This window comes from Cydia splendana, chromosome 16 (genome assembly GCF_910591565.1).
Source record: "Cydia splendana chromosome 16, ilCydSple1.2, whole genome shotgun sequence".
In the NCBI taxonomy this organism is placed as follows: domain Eukaryota; kingdom Metazoa; phylum Arthropoda; class Insecta; order Lepidoptera; family Tortricidae; genus Cydia; species Cydia splendana.
In genome coordinates, this window is record NC_085975.1 from 3,043,924 (window position 1) to 3,060,648 (window position 16,725).

A 16,725-nucleotide genomic window follows, 5' to 3' on the forward strand; every position below is an offset into this window, starting at 1 on the left:
CCACAGATAAGATAATCACTTGAATTTTGACAACCCTAAATAGCCGAAAGGGATAGTGCTATATATTAGAAAGGGATAGCATGATTCGACCCTGAATCGCTGTCAAACTTCGGGTTTGTAGGAAGTGTCCTTTCTGTACGGTAGTACTATAATTTCTTCTGTGATTTTGTTACGGGTGACGTTGCAATCAAAACATCAGAAGGCCAAAATACCTAATGTCTCAACCATCAGATCTACAGTCTAGTCCTATAGTCTGTATTTTTAGGTATTTAAATAAAAGTAAACAAATAATATTACATTTTCGGATAGTTATAACATTTATTGGTTAACCAACCAAATACAAAACCACCTGGATACGTCACTGAACGACCTGACTTTATTTGATCATGTAATACTTTCATCTACCCTCAACTGGCTTAAGGAGCCATTCATGGGTAGATTTTGTTTACTTTTATTTAAATACCTTAAGATATAGACTATAGTTTCAACCATTCAGATCTGCATCAATAGCACATTAAGGGGATGTAAACAATCCAAACCGCGTGGCTCAGTTATTCCGCCAATGAAATACAACTTTTTGTATCTGTGGAATGATGTCATTGGCTAAGCTAACGTAAGTACGACATGGTATTGTTTGTTTAAATTGCTAATGAAATAGAGTATACTGTTGTACTAGTTAATTAAGGGGGCCATCAAAGGGCCTGCAGTAAGTATCGAAAATTTATTTCACTGGCTATCGCTCTTGCATGCCTATTCGAGCGATAGGGATAGTAACGAGATTTCAATTTTCGATGTTTGCAAGCCGGCAGTACTAAGAAAGATTATTTAGTTTAGCCGAACAAAGATTTTTAGTAAATAGATCACAAATGATTATGCATTCAGTATAAGCATTGTGCCTTGTTTTTGTCTTACTGTAATTTCCACGCTCGGACATGTATTATCGTTCCCCTTGACTTTAAATAAAACATTTATTAGGGTAAGTATACGTATGTTAGCAAATTAAATGAGCTGGTAAGGGAAAGCCTAAAATACCTATAAGAGACACCTATTCAAAGCTCTAAAACCACATTTGTTTCGAGGACAGTAGGTACTACATTTTTTACCCACCTTTACCTCTAGCCGCCCATACGTCAAACCTTGCCAAGCAAAATAAAATTTTATTTTGTCACATAGTTCAAATTAGAATGGAACAGGAGACCTTTTTATAGGTCTCTGGACGGCTAGAGGTTAAGTATGCCATATGTTATTAACCCATGTGGATTGTCCAGGCTGTCCACCCTGTATTGTATTGATAATTAGATTGTAATTGTACCGAGTTATACTCAGTTATATTAATTTGTAATTCTAATTTCATAAGGACCAATAAATAAAACAATTCAAACTAGTTTAAATTTAAATTTTATTTTAAATATATAACATGATAGTAATCACTATGCAATTAAATATTTACTTCTATGTGATTGAATGATATAATATTTTCACGTGTGTTCGCCCGTCGTCGCCCTCGTTTTAAATTTTCGTTAGAACAATCTCAGTCTTTTTCACTAAATTAGATTTCGTCGTGAAATAAAACGTTACAATTTCCATATTTTAAATAATTCACATAGCAACATTGTAAAAAAATCGATATCGATTAAACAGTGTTGCTATGTTCACAAAATTACCTGTGCTCGTGTTTGATTTTATTACAAAAGCGTTGTGATTTTTACGATTTAAGGAATATTTACACGATTATTGCTCTTTTTTTTATCATAGATAGGCCTTCTATCGCACCGCACCGCGACCTTGGTGCGTCGCACCCATAAGTGAGAGCAAGAAACAGATGTCTCTTCCTCACTCTCAAGGTCGCGTTGCGGTGCGATAGTGTGTTACTACTTTTAGAGGTCGAGAATATACAAAGGAGGTTAAGAGTAGACTATAGAGTATTAAAAAAAGAGGCCCCTGTCATTGAACGCGATGAAATGCGACTAGAACCAGTGCGGAGGCAAAACATGTGGGATGTAACTTGTGTTGTACCCGTAAAAAGGGACTTACAGCTCCTCGTTAACAAGGTGATAGCGCAGATTACAAGTCCTATTTCCCACTTTTTCGCAATAAGGCCCTTTTTACCGGACGACATAACATGGCCATCTTCAATACAATCTAACGTTAGAAAGAGGATTTAAAAAAATAACCCATTTCTTTGTCAAATTAAGTTTTTCAAGTACTCAAAAATTCAAAACAATATGTATGTAGAAATCGGGACAATATTTACGACAATAGATTTCTTATGCAGAATAAAGGGCTTCACACACCTTACTTAATTCAGTAGCTGATTTAGAAGTGAGATGCAGATATTTCTATCGTGTCTAACGCATAGTTGTGTCCCTGTCGTCAGTTACTGAATTAAATCAAGCGTAAGATGCGCTTTAATCTGAAACGATAAGAGTGACAATAAAATGGGATCACATTAAAACCTGTCTTCTTCATCACAAGCTTAGTGTCAAGTCTACGAGTCTTCATGAAACTGAAGATCATTTACGTCTAACCTTCTACAGCTCTACTAGTCCGGCCTCTAGTCTAAAAGTTGAAGGAACAACAAATAATACTTTATTTATAGTACAAAATTACATATGTGAAGTACCAAGGGGCCTGGCCAAGCTGACAATCGTTGATAGGAAACGTCATTCGTCAACTAAAATGTATGGAAATATAGTCTGTATCTTTAGGTATTTAAAAAAAACCGGGCAAGTACGAGTCGGACTCGCGCACGAAGGGTTCCGTACCATAATGCAAAAAAAAACGAAAAAAATACAAAAAAAAACGGTCACCCATCCAAGTACTGACCACTCCCGACGTTGCTTAACTTTGGTCAAAAATCACGTTTGTTGTATGGGAGCCCCATTTAAATCTTTATTTTATTCTGTTTTTAGTATTTGTTGTTATAACGGCAACAGAAATACATCATCTGTGAAAATTTCAACTGTCTAGCTATCACGGTTCGTGAGATACAGCCTGGTGACAGACGGACGGACGGACGGACGGACGGACGGACAGCGAAGTCTTAGTAATAGGGTCCCGTTTTACCCTTTGGGTACGGAACCCTAAAAAGAGTAAACAAAATCTACCATCAATAGGCTTCTTAAGCCAGTTGAGGGTAGATGAAAACATTACATGATCAAATAATGTAGGTTAAAGTCAGGTCGTTCAGTGACAGATCCAGGTGGTTTTGTATTTGATTGGTTAATCCATAAATGTCATAACTACCCGAAAATATACAAATTATTTGTTTACTTTTATTTAAGTACCTAAAGATACAGAGTAGGTATAGTAACGGAAATTTCGTAGCATCTGTTATTTCGATATATTTCTTCTTTTCTAGAGTTTGTGGATGTACGATTGAGTCGCATAACTTCAAACTCGGGTAAATCCATCTGTCAGATTATGCGATTTTGGTATTAAGAAAAGGTAATAGGGTAGATATTTGATGAGAGGGTCGAATGGATTTACCCGAGTTTGAAGTTAAGCGACACGATTGTAACCTTGGCTAGGCTTTTTTTAGGTCATTTGTAGATACATTAATATAAGATGATATTGCGCATATTAATGAATTAATTCATCTATGGCTACATATGAAAAAAAAATTACATTAGCTCATTCTATTTTATTGAAATTTCATACGTATTATTAAATACTTCGGCTATAAATCTCCTTGTAAGTATACAGTTAAAGCTAGTCGCAGTGAAAATATACAAACATTTTTCGCTTTTTTGCACCATAAAACAAGTATTATTCATTATTCTCATTCATAGAGTATAATAACAGTAGATGTTCATAGAGATACAAAATAATTGCCACATTACTGGTCGGATAATAACATCAGTAGAATATGTTTTACACCATATGGCGCCATACCTTGAGCCTACTGTCGAGTAGATGGCGTTACATTTTGACATTTAACACATATCACTGAAAGAATAAGGATCAAAGTCAAATGGCGTTCTAAAGGTTTTATTCTTCTGTCGAAAGATGGCAGTAAATGTACTGTGGCTACATAATTTACCATGATAGTACTCTATACACTCTATTCTCTTTGCTTATGTCAAATTCTTGTTTTTTTATTAATTTTATGGCCTGGATGCCTATTCTTTTCAGCCAAATCTCAGAACAAAACTAGAGATAGGGAAAACCTATGCTAGCGCCATCTATGCAAACCTTAGACAGTTGCCGACCTCATTATGGTAATCGAACTGTCGTTTTAGTGTCTTAGATGTAAAAACAGGGATTAATTTGACATATTATTGGGCATATATTAAAATAACAGTCAGTTGATGTATATTAAAAATCTAGAATAGGTACTTTATCTTTATGACCAAGTAATGTGGCGGTAAATTCGTTAAAATTATGGCAAATATTAGAACAGCTAAACCCGTATAACCTAAAGCCCAAACTACTTAGATACGTCGGTCTCAGTCAAAAATACGTAACATATTTTGTTGGGGGGCTTTTTTATCTGAATAATAAATAATCTAACATCATTCCTGAAGTACGAGTATTCTACAAAAGTGTAGTAACTTAACGTTACTCTATTACTTTTAAAAATGCTAGAAGTGATTTTTTTGACTGACGATATTTTTATATTCGACGAGCCGAAACCCGATGAGGTTCCGTTATTTTATTACAGTCTCTATGGCCACTCTCGGTATCCATCAAACTAGTTTCATAATACTAGTTATATTAAGCCATTTTTATTATTACTGAAGTAACGAGTGTGTTAACTTTTCGTATGTCTTGTTCCCCAGACAATTTGGGCTGCCATTTATAATTTTAAGGTTATTAATTTAATAACAAATTTTTGACATGATGGGTTGTATTTCAGCTTACACGAACATCGAAAACTCACCATCAGGTCATCAGAGTTTGGGTTAAACAAACCAACACACTGTGAACAATAAAAACAAATCGCCTAAATATTGAACAATTTCAGACCTTTTGGTCCTTGCCTTCTTTAAAAGTATTAAGGTGCTGATGGACTCGAGCATTCACTCGAGCACAGCATCGAGCATTCGCAGTTTTTAAGCAGATTGTTCGACAAACGCTAGTACATTATGTTCGCAGGAAAGCTCATCACAAGTAAATGCTTAAGTCTATCAGCACCTTTAAGAGTATCATTCGTACGAAACTAGTGGAACGCCCTTGAAACAGGCCCAGTCTCCGAGCAACGCGCTGGCAACACGGCGGCAACCTGACGGCAACACGGCGGCAACGCAACAGCGACGTGGCGACATTACCGCTCGCTGTCGTCGCGGCGCTCGCGGCGCTTGCGTAGCGGCGCGTTGAACTCCCACGCGTCCTCCCCCACCGGGCTGAATAGCTGGAATGAAAATGTCACAATAAATACTAGAAAATTTAACACATTTCATACTACAGGTATGAAAACATTTTGCCGCGCTAGGTAGGAAGACATTTAATACATACCCGGATCGGCAATAGCCTACAGAATAAACTTTATGTCTGCGTAATAAGTGTGAAAAAGACGTCGTTTGGCTCTGCTGACGACTTACGACTCGCATTATCAGCTTACTTAAGCATTTGTAGCGTACCTGCGTGTTCCACTTGTCCCCGTTGGCCGCCCTCTGTTTAGCCTGATCCCGCTGCGCCTGCTCGACCCTGCTCTTGGCCAATGTTGCCTGCTCTGTCCTGTGCTACATACCTGCGTGTTCCACTTGTCCCCGTTGGCCGCCCTCTGTTTGGCCTGATCCCGCTGCGCCTGCTCGACCCTGCTCTTGGCCAGCGTGGCCTGCTCGCAGTCCTGCGCGCGCAGCGCGGCGGTGACGTGTCGCCAGACGCGGCGCGCCTCGTGCGGCTGCTGGCGCGACACGGGCGCGACGCGTTTACGACGCGGCTTCATGTTTGATACCTCGAAGAGGACTTCGGCGCGCTGGAATAGGAGACGCTTCTTTGAGTATGGGATGGTTTAATATAAGATAGACTGTAATCAGGCTAAAAAATCGTTAAAATTGTTCGAAATGTCTATGTTTTGCTCTAATTTTACAGGGGTTTCGTGAATGTTAAGTTTAACGAAAACCCCTACGTAAACAGCTCTGTAAGTCCTGCCTCTGTGGTATCGTACATCCCAATCGGACGAACGAATTTGAATGACTGAATGAATGTTTGTTTTTACTCGTAAATGCAACCATTCTTAGACTTCTTAACTATTGATGACACACACAGAACGATTTAGTGAAAACCCCGTTTGTCTTCCTACATACAGTACATACACTAGTAACTTACCCATGATTCTGTACATTACCCATCTACCCTCGTATTCCACTTCCACTGCGCCGTATACAGTTTTTCGCAGTCCCAGCGAAGACTTCGCACGTCACACTATGTTGCCTTCCCAGTTTAGTAAGGAATGTTTTCATTACATACATCCATATACTAGACTTACCCCTGACTCCGTCCACCGTCCGTCCACCCTAGTATTCCACTCCCCCTGCGCCGTATAATACGGTTTCCTCTCCGTCCCGGCGAACACTTCGCACGTCACACTGTGTTGCCTCCCACAAGTTTAATAAGGAACGTTTTCATTACATACATCCATATACTAGACTTACCCCTGACTCGGTCCACCCTAGTATTCCACTCCCCTACGCCGTATACGGTTTCTTCTCAGCCCCAGCGAACACTTCGCACGTCACACTATGTTGCCTCCCCAGTTTAGTAAGGAACGTTCTCATTACATACATCCATATACTAGACTTACCCCTGACTCCGTCCACCGTCCGTCCACCCTAGTATTCCACTCCCCCTGCGCCGTATAATACGGTTTCTTCTCCGTCCCGGCGAACACTTCGCACGTCACGCGGTGTTTCTTGCCTCCGTAGAAGGGCTTGGTGAGGAATTCCACATTTGCCTTGTGGCCGGTTTGTACGCACTCTATGCATACTGAGCCGCCGAGCTCGATCCACGGAACCGTCAGTATTGATCTGTAAAATAAGAGACAGATTTCATTTGTGGGATCAAGCCGAATGCCATTTTTTTAATTTATTAGCAAGGTAATTTTACTGTTGTTTTGAGAAGCGAGTGAACAACTTTAATTGTTTCATACTGTCATGAGTCCTCCTAGGCTCTTAACCCAAACAAACACTGGTTTCAATTTTAACGTCTATAATATATTTAATGGTTTACTAATATGTGGCCGAAAATTGTATGGCAAATTATCACTACCCAAACTATTTTTCCCATAGTATCATTTGGCAAAACTATCAGACGGCAGACCAATGTTTCGCATATATAACATGTCGCAAATGATTATTTACAATATTATTGTATGGCAAAATATTTAGTTGGTCATGTTTCAAAATGTCTTTTATTGTTATGTCGAATGTATTGATAGGCATAAATTATTTTTCGCCTAATATTGTGAATAACCTACCTATCTCTGGGAGCAGATTCGTTTTTAGGGTCACCAAAAAAAAAATAACCCTAACCGACCTATCTCTGGGCGCAGATTCGTTTTTAGGGTCATCAAAAAAAAAAATAACCCTAACCTACCTATCTCTGGGAGCAGATTCGTTTTTAGGGTCACCAAAAAAAAATAACCCTAACCGACCTATCTCTGGGCGCAGATTCGTTTTTAGGGTCATCAAAAAAAAAATAACCCTAACCTACCTATCTCTGGGAGCAGATTCGTTTTTAGGGTCACCAAAAAAAAATAACCCTAACCGACCTATCTCTGGGAGCAGTTTCGTATTTAGGGTCATCAAAAAAAAATAACCCTAACCTACCTATCTCTGGGAGCAGTTTCGTTTTACGGGTCATAAAAAAAATAACCATAACCTACCTATCTCTAGGAGCAATTTCGTTTTTAGGGTCTTAAAAAAATAACCATAACCTACTTATCTCTGGGAGCAGTTTCGTTTTACGGGTCATAAAAAAAATGCTAAATATAGTTGTGATCCAATAATAAGTATGCGAAATTTCAATTTGGGCAAACGTTATTTAACAATAAATAGTTAGGTATAAGAAAACATTTGCTTAGTAACTATTTTTCTAAATAAATCGTGGTAAAATGAACATCTGCTAAATAAAATTGTGTTCAAATAAAAATTATGCTAAATAATAATATGCTAAGCATTGGTTTGCCAACTAAAAGTACTGCAATAAGTTGGTTGGGAAGTGAAATTAGGCGAAAAATATTTCGGCGAGATGGCAGTACACCATATTTAATATGAAGTCTATTTTTATTTTTTAGTACAAAGTTCTGATTTACCGTGAAAGAGGGGAAGGTAAATACTCTTGACAGGACATTATGTAAGTCCATATTAACTTTGTTTATTAATGACATAGATCTACAGTACAGATCTATATGTTGTGGACACCGATCGACAGCCCTAGGAACTTGCTTTTCTAATGTGAACCTTACGCAATACGCTATAAAGTCTAACCTGCCGTATCCGTTAGGGAAGGTGAGCGTATACTCTTATACTCTTCGCCAGTGTCTAGCAGAGTAACTGTACCCTTGCCGATGTTGTGGACACCGATCGACAGCCCTAGGAACTTGCTTTTCTAATGTGAACCTTACACAATATGCTATAAAGTCTAACCTGCCGTATCCGTTAGGGAAGGTGAGCGTATACTCTTCGCCAGTGTCTAGCAGCGTAACTGTACCCTTGCCGATGTTGTGGACACCGATCGACAGCCCTAGGAACTTGCTTTTCTAATGTGAACCTTACACAATATGCTATAAAGCCTAACCTGCCGTATCCGTTAGGGAAGGTGAGCGTATACTCTTCGCCAGTGTCTAGCAGCGTAACTGTACCCTTGCCGATGTTGTGGACACCGATCGACAGCCCTAGGAACTTGCTTTTCTAATGTGAACCTTACACAATATGCTATAAAGTCTAACCTGCCGTATCCGTTAGGGAAGGTGAGCGTATACTCTTCGCCAGTGTCTAGCAGCGTAACTGTACCCTTGCCGATGTTGTGGACACCGATCGACAGCCCTAGGAACTTGCTTTTCTAATGTGAACCTTACACAATACGCTATAAAGTCTAACCTGCCGTATCCGTTAGGGAAGGTGAGCGTATACTCTTCGCCAGTGTCTAGCAGCGTAACTGTACCCTTGCCGATGTTGTGGACACCGATCGACAGCCCTAGGAACTTGCTTTTTGTCCAAACCCACGCCTCGAACTGAAAATAAAATAATAAATATAAAAAGATTCTACAGAATTGTGATAAAGTTGTATGTATACGAATGTGTGGAGGCCCTACCGCTATGAACGAAAATAAATATTTATTTATCGTTGGAATATGCAAGAGTGAGCGAGGCAGATAGCGAAATTTCTATTTTTGTTTCTCGTGGTAAGCCCTCTGCTGATGTGTGTTTTGGGAGTTTTGGGTATACATATACTGCATAGGTAATGTAAATACCTAAGTGGAACTCGTATTCGGATAAAAGCTTAAGTCAAAATAAAGTCAGTACTTTAGCTTTTATGACTACATAACGTTCTGACACTGCTCACTGGACAGAAAGGGCAGCAAGCATATGATGCGTGAAGTTTTGTGACTTGACTGGATCTATAGAATGAAAGAATGATAATTAATGAATCAATAGAATGAGGACAAACCTGTATACGTTTGTTAACATGTTCCGCGTAGAACGCAGAGATGGGCGGATGGTGTGAAACTTGTTCGGCCACGAATGAGAGCTGCTCAGGGGTACACCAGGGCACCGGCCCGTCACCGACTTCTTGTAGCTGAGGAAAATAAATATATTAATATAACTGTTTAACTCACGTATTTGGGCCATTTTGTTAAATTTTTTATGTGAATCAGTTCTACTTAGGGGATCCCAAGCTCTTATTATCCTTATATAACAAAGCTCTCGCGTTTTGTACACATATTTAATTACCATATTCCGTGATCACAGCTGGTGCAATTCAGCTGAAACGTCGGAATTTAAGGTAAAAACAATGAAATTATATCGCGGTAGACCCGTTTGTGTAATTAAATATGACTTATTATTTATTATCCTATTAGGAAATTAAGTGTCCCCAATTCACTATTTTCAAAATCTTATATCTCAAGAACTTATAGACTTTTATTGCCTCCTTTGAGTTTAGATCCCACCAAGGATTGGGTTGTAAGGTTTCTCGGCTACTTGCCACCACCTAATCAGTTGAATCACTGGTCAGTGACCAATCTCTAACCATTGTCCTGGGGTTGTGATTCATTAGCGTCCAGGTCCCAGTAGCATAGGAACACCTCGCCCAGGATGGGGTTGTAAGGTTTCTTGGCCACTTGGGACTTGCGACCGGCGTGGTATGAGTTGAGGTACCACCAGACCACTTGGATCTAGTCATCTGGTCTTATATCTCACCTTGTCTTGGGGTTGTGATTCATTAGCGTCCAGGTCCCAGTAGCATCGGAAGACCTCCCCCAGGATGGGGTTGTAAGGTTTCTTGGCCACTTGGGACTTGCGGCCGGCGTGGTATGAGCTGAGGTACCACCGGACCACTTGGATCATGCGGTCGCGGGGCGTTGGCTGGTCTACTATCCTGGAACAATTAATGAAAGAGTTAAGTCTCAATCTCTACTCTTCGTATACTATCACACCACGCATTACAGCCATAACAGCAACCCTATAGTCTGTATCTTTTGGTATTTAAATAAAAGTAAAACAACATCTACCTTCAAATATCTCCTAAAGCCAGTTGAGGGTAGATGAAAACATTACATGATCAAATAATGTAGGTTAAAGTCAGGTCGTTCAGTGACAGATTCAGGTGGTTTTGTATTTGGTTGGTTAACCAATAAATGTTATAACTACCCGAAAATGTACAACTTCTTTGTTTACTTTTATTTAAATACCTAAAGCAGAGTATTTTAATTTGGGGATTTAGGATAAAACAGCATTTGAACTCGTAATAATCTTCGTAGTAATCTTTAATAGCTATCATTTATTTACGGAAGCCAAACTTCTTTTTATATGATAGGTGCTTACTTGACAAACTGGTCGGGATGTGCGAAAGAGTCCGCGTACATTTCTAGCAACGATCGCCTTTCTAGTATAAATGTGGGGAGGACGACCTGAAACCAAACATTTACATAGTTAATGAAGATAAATATTAAAAATACGCGGTGCTGATGATGAAATAAAACCCAGTGACCCAGTTAGTAAATAATAGAGAGGCACAAATTTACATAGCTTCTTAAAAAACAAGTTTATGAATAACCGCAAAATTGCATTTTTTTCTTGAACTGTTTAGGTATGGCTAAGTTTTTAGTAGTAAAAGCAGGAGCAGCTTCATTCTTCTTCCTCGCGTTATCCCGGCATTTTGCCATAGCTCATGGGAGCCTGGGGTCCGCTTGGCAACTAATCCCAAGAATTGACGTAGACACTAGTTTTTACGAAAGCGACTGCCATCTGACCTTCCAACTCAAGAGGGGAAACTAGGATTAGTCCGGTTTCCTCACGACGTTTTCCTTCACCAAAAAGCGACTGGTAAATATCAAATAATATTTCGTACATAAGTTCCGAAAAACTCATTGGTACGAGCCGGGGTTTGAACCCGCGACCTCCGTCGCACGTTCTTACCGCTAGGCCACCAGCGCTCCCAGGAGCAGCTTCATTATCGAGTCATTAACAAGTTCATTCATGTGTTTTACTTTTCACAGTCACAATAAAGCAACAGTAGTCCCCATTCATCACAGGAACACGAAAGGCTTTTTATATTACCCAAGAGCATACTTTTTATTCCTACAAATTGGTCTCACCGCCAAGGACACAAAAAACGCTAAGATGTTCGGGAAAAGACAAAAATGCTTATTGCGCTAATTGAACCGCGGCCAAATAGGAATCACGTGATAAATTATTGAGTTGAAGATATTTTTCTTGCTAAGGAAATTTATAATGAATATGATATAGTATCTGCTGAAGTTTACTCAAGATGCTATTAAATGGGGTTCTTTAAAAAATGAGTAAGTACAGTAACAGTTTTTAGGAGCGACAACGCGTATGATTTATCCTAGGAGTTGCAAAAATGTATAGGCCACGGTGTCCGACTGCCAGTAATAAGGTAGCTTGTATGCGGATAAATTTATATCATAATAAATGAGCTGTGTATAAAATGCAGAGTTGACGATTGACTCAAGATACGTAACCCTAGCAAATGGATCACAGTACCCTGTACGGCTACCACCAGTTTTGACATTGACAGATACGCTCACGTTTACGTAACTTACTTTCTATGCATCTCGCTCGTACTCGCATATTAGTGCAAGCGAGATGTACAGAAAGTAAATTACGTAGACGTGAGCGTTATGTCAATGTAAAAACTGGTGGTAGACGTACTGTCCAAGATACGTACAGCTTGGCAAAAAAGAGTAGAAATTAAAAAATGGCAACACTGTAGTGTCGTCTCGTTTTCTTATAAATTGGTTTGAAAGGGACGACACTACAGTGTTGCTACTTTTTAATTTCTACTCTTTTTTGCCAAGGTGTAACCCTCGAGTACATGGTTTAAAACTTAAAAAAAACTGAAACTGACGACACTCCCTGACGGCTTTCGTCTTTTTCAGTAACTTCAGTGTCGAAGTTTCGAGAAATATAACAGTGTCGCTGAAGGATTATTTGGAAACTTTGTCGAAGCTCAATATTGTTATTGGACCCGGAGCGGTCGTTTGCCGTCTTTTATAACAATTCTAAAAAGGAATTTAAAATAAACATTTTTTGAGCCAACAAAAAGTTTACTATAAATTTCTATTACGCGATAGTCTTTTGCTATAGCAACATCTCAGTTTATATACGCTATAAATATGTATACTGATTATATAAACCGGTTAAGTGCGAGTCGGACTCAGGTTCAAAGGGTTCCGTACATTATTAAATTTTTAACAATGTATTTTTTTAAGTGGAATGTGAATGAAATGTTTTTAAAAAGCCCGTAGGGGTCGGATCAAAAACTAAGTAATGAAGTCCTGCTGCACTAAATGCTTGTTTCTTAATTAATTTATTGTAAAAATGTAAAAGTAATTCTGTTTAGTATTTTCTCTTCATATAGGCTTTACATAAGTTTCAATTGTATAAACTCACTTGGGTCTAGGTACTTACCCTTATTCATAAACGTCTGCTGAAGTTGACAAGCCGATAATAATCGTTTGTCCCTTTCCATCATACCAATACGTCGGAAAGGGACAAACGATTATTATCGGCTTGTCAACTTTACTTTATACATTTATGAATAAGGGGGTTAGTCTACGAGACAGGCTGAGCCTAGTGTAGGAACCAGAGCAAACAGATTAGTATCTTTCTTAGCCAAGGTTTTTTGATTTTTGTCAATTGTATTTAATTAGGTTAATCTTAACACCCATGAAAATGTTTTTGTGTACCTATAATACATTCTTGAAGTTTGATGTTTTAAATTCATAGACGTGTGTAAAATCTAAGAAACTGATAAAATTATTTTGTTGTTGACTGTCATTTTGATAGAATATTTCAGTTTATTAGAAGGGGACAAAATTTAACGGAGGTTAGTTTTATGAATAAGAGGATTAAACAATGTATAACCATACCTTGGTAAGGTCCATTCCAATCTTGACCTGTGAGAGCAGATGCGTGACCACGGACCCATGGTTCTCCATCGAACCGAGTTCGCTGTCTGACTCCTCCTCGTATAACGCTGCAACAATTACGATTGGTTAATTATTGGATAAAACCGTTTAACCAATAGGGAGCGTGAATAAAGGCACATTTAGGGCTGATTTAGATGGCGCGCGAACTCGCATGCGATTTTAGTTACATTGCGCACTGTTGGTTACGTCCAATTCAACTTATTCAACCGACCGATCAAAACCCGCAATGTAACTAAAATCGCATACGAGTTCGCGCGCCGTCTAAATCAGCCCTTAGGCTTAGTAGGTAAAGGAGCGCCGCGACAGTATTACACCCGTAAGATAGATAGATAACTCGTCCTTCTCTAATTAATACAATTAGAAAAAGACGTCGCGTAGAGTTACACTCGCGGTGCTCTTAAGTTTCCGATTTAGGGAACGAGGTAGAGTTAGACCAAGAACAGTCTGCAGCGATTTAGATAGCCCACGCAGTGCAAGTGTTATTTTAAACGTCAAAGTTCTATAAAATTATGACGTATTATACCTAACGCTTGCACTGCGTGGGCTATCAATATCGCTGCAGACTTTTCTTGGTCTAATTCTAGAAGATCGCGTAAGGCTATTTACGTACACTATGTGGTACATACAGCACCTACTGCGTAGCATGAAATGTTAAATGGCTTTTTTATGTTTCTTTACGCCACAAGGTGGCAGGCCCTCTAAAGGTGACAGTCCATTTCCAACCGCAGCTGCACTACTGTCAATTTTACTATGGAAAATTACAGTAACAGCGACGCGTTCAGTACTAGTAGTGCAGCTGCGGTCAGAAATGGAATGTTACCCTAATGCGCACGATATCATAGATAAATGATCACGGACAAGACAATGGACCGATCACTTTGTTTAATGGTTCAATAAGGTATTGTATGAGACAAATACATAAATATTAGCATTTGCGAGTGGTTCAGGTGTACGACAAATGACGACAATCACACATAAGCCCTCTGTAAAATGGGCCTACATTTCTGCAACCTACTCGTACCTCCAATAGATACAAATCTAGTTAAAACATACCCCGTTATTGATAATTTATTTTCACCTCACCAACTGGTAAAGGCTCTCTTGATTGTTCAAAAACCGATAGCAAAGTTGCATTTTATTCACATACATACATCAAATGCAAATTTTGAGTTGTTTTCTTATATTTGCTGATGAATTGACTTTTAAATGATGATTTTGAATGATAAATATTTAATAACATTCATTTGCTTTTGATTTGGTTTGTTTTTGTTTGATATCTTACAGTTAATATTTTCTTCGGGTTGGTGTGGTGAAAAATATTGTTATTCACTCGAGGGCAAATTTTGTTTAACCCATCCCTCCCCGTGAAACTCTCGTAAAGCCAAAGATCTTTCGCTTGCTCGGGTATCAATATTATCACGAGCGGTTAAACAACAACTTTGCCCCCTTGTAAAACAAATAACGATTTTACTTTTAGCATTTAGCCATTCTTTATTTTGAAACCCAATAGATAGAGCTATATGCATCAAGTGTACGTTAAACCCAATACTCGTAGATAGAGCTATAACCAGTCATAACATTATTAACACCCTGCCTTTCTCGTAAGTCGAAGGCCAAGGCCGCCAATAGTGCCCTGTCATGTTATGTCGATTCTATATAGGGTGATTCAGGAGACGTGACGTGAGCAAGACGAACACTGCGCATTTCGTAAATTATAAGCAATTGTTTCGTACCAGTGTTAGTGAGGTTAACGTTAATTTTCCAGTCGTGTTGAAAAAACGTTATTAATTTATTTACGATATGCATGGTCACCCTACAATTAGAATACTAAACTACCGATATTCTGTGTCAAATTGAATGTCATCATTCATCACGGTCTGGTCTCTTTTGAAAACTCGTATCTCACTCAAGTTTGACAGTTTATTTTCTTCGTAATCAAAATGCTGTCATTACGGTTAAAGAGGTTTTATGTTTATTAATTAGGTCTCTTAGGGTGACCATGATTGTAGAGAATTAAATTTGCCCTCACCAAAAAGTTAAAAAATAGGAAAAAGTGTGGTTGTTTCACCTAAATACGACGGTGATCGATCAATTATTAGTTACTGAGTGTGCAGGATTAGTCCTGCTCACGTCTCATGAATCACCTGTATAGTTATAACAACCCCATCATCATTAATAGATGCTCACTTATACATGTTATGTATACTGGTCGTTTTATAGTTATTACTTAAGTATTGTATAAAATGAGTTTCGATTTTTTAATTTATAGTCACTTTACAGTACTTACAGGTCTTTTTCTCGAAGGTTATCCAGGCACAATAGACAAATTACACATCGATTCGTCACTAATGACCCAGTCTAGATCGTATTGGGTTTAAATACTACAAAGGACAAAAAAAAGTCTCGTGTGGACGAATAAGTGCCAAAGTTAGGGATATTCACATACCACACAAGCCTTATTGAGCTTACTTTAGGCACATGGCAATGTAATAATAGTCTGATTTGTTTGACAAAGTTGAAAGATTGCTGCGACCACGAGCGAAGCGATGACAAGCGGGTTCCGTACCCAAAGGGTGAAAACGGGACCCTATTACTAAGACTCCGCTGTCCGTCTGTCTGTCTGTGTTTCCGTCTGTCTCTCTGTCACCTGGTTGTATCTCATGAACCGTGATAGCTAGGCAGTTGAAATTTTCACAGATGATGTATTTATGTTGCTGCTGTAACAACAAATACTAAAAACACAAATAATAAATATTTAAGTGGGGCTCCCATACAATAAATTGCCGTTTTTTGCGTAAATGGCACGGAACCCTTCGTGCGCGAGTCCGACTCGCACTTGACCGGTTTTTATTCATTACGGTTAAAACGTACATCTATTCTGACGATAAATAGAAACTTAAGAAGAGTTAACAAGGAAAAGTAGAAGCAATTTGAGCCGTCAAACCAATGGAACTGTGCCAAAATTATTGTTTGACCTACGCTTCGACAATTATTGGTCGAAAGGGTTACATAAATATAGAACACTCAAGAAACCTAAGTGGAAGGAAAGGAGTGTATTTTCACATGGCTGTCATGTTCACTCGAGTGTGGAATATTTTAGGCAC

General features: G+C 38.8%; 1 protein-coding gene across 1 annotated transcript in view; it reads right to left on the reverse strand.

Moving 5' to 3' along the window:
• Positions 1 to 5,138: 5,138 nt before the first annotated feature.
• Positions 5,139 to 16,725, reverse strand: part of LOC134798125 (oxysterol-binding protein-related protein 9-like) — a 59,019-nt gene continuing 47,432 nt past the window's right edge. The window contains exons 3-10 of the mRNA XM_063770467.1: positions 13,562 to 13,668; positions 10,992 to 11,077; positions 10,368 to 10,545; positions 9,616 to 9,744; positions 9,045 to 9,178; positions 6,749 to 6,971; positions 5,693 to 5,920; positions 5,139 to 5,353 (exon numbers count right to left, since the gene is read on the reverse strand). Of these exons, the coding sequence (XP_063626537.1) occupies positions 5,267 to 5,353; positions 5,693 to 5,920; positions 6,749 to 6,971; positions 9,045 to 9,178; positions 9,616 to 9,744; positions 10,368 to 10,545; positions 10,992 to 11,077; positions 13,562 to 13,668 (1,172 nt within the window). The 3' untranslated portion in view covers positions 5,139 to 5,266. The remainder of the gene's footprint in view (positions 5,354 to 5,692; positions 5,921 to 6,748; positions 6,972 to 9,044; positions 9,179 to 9,615; positions 9,745 to 10,367; positions 10,546 to 10,991; positions 11,078 to 13,561; positions 13,669 to 16,725) is intronic.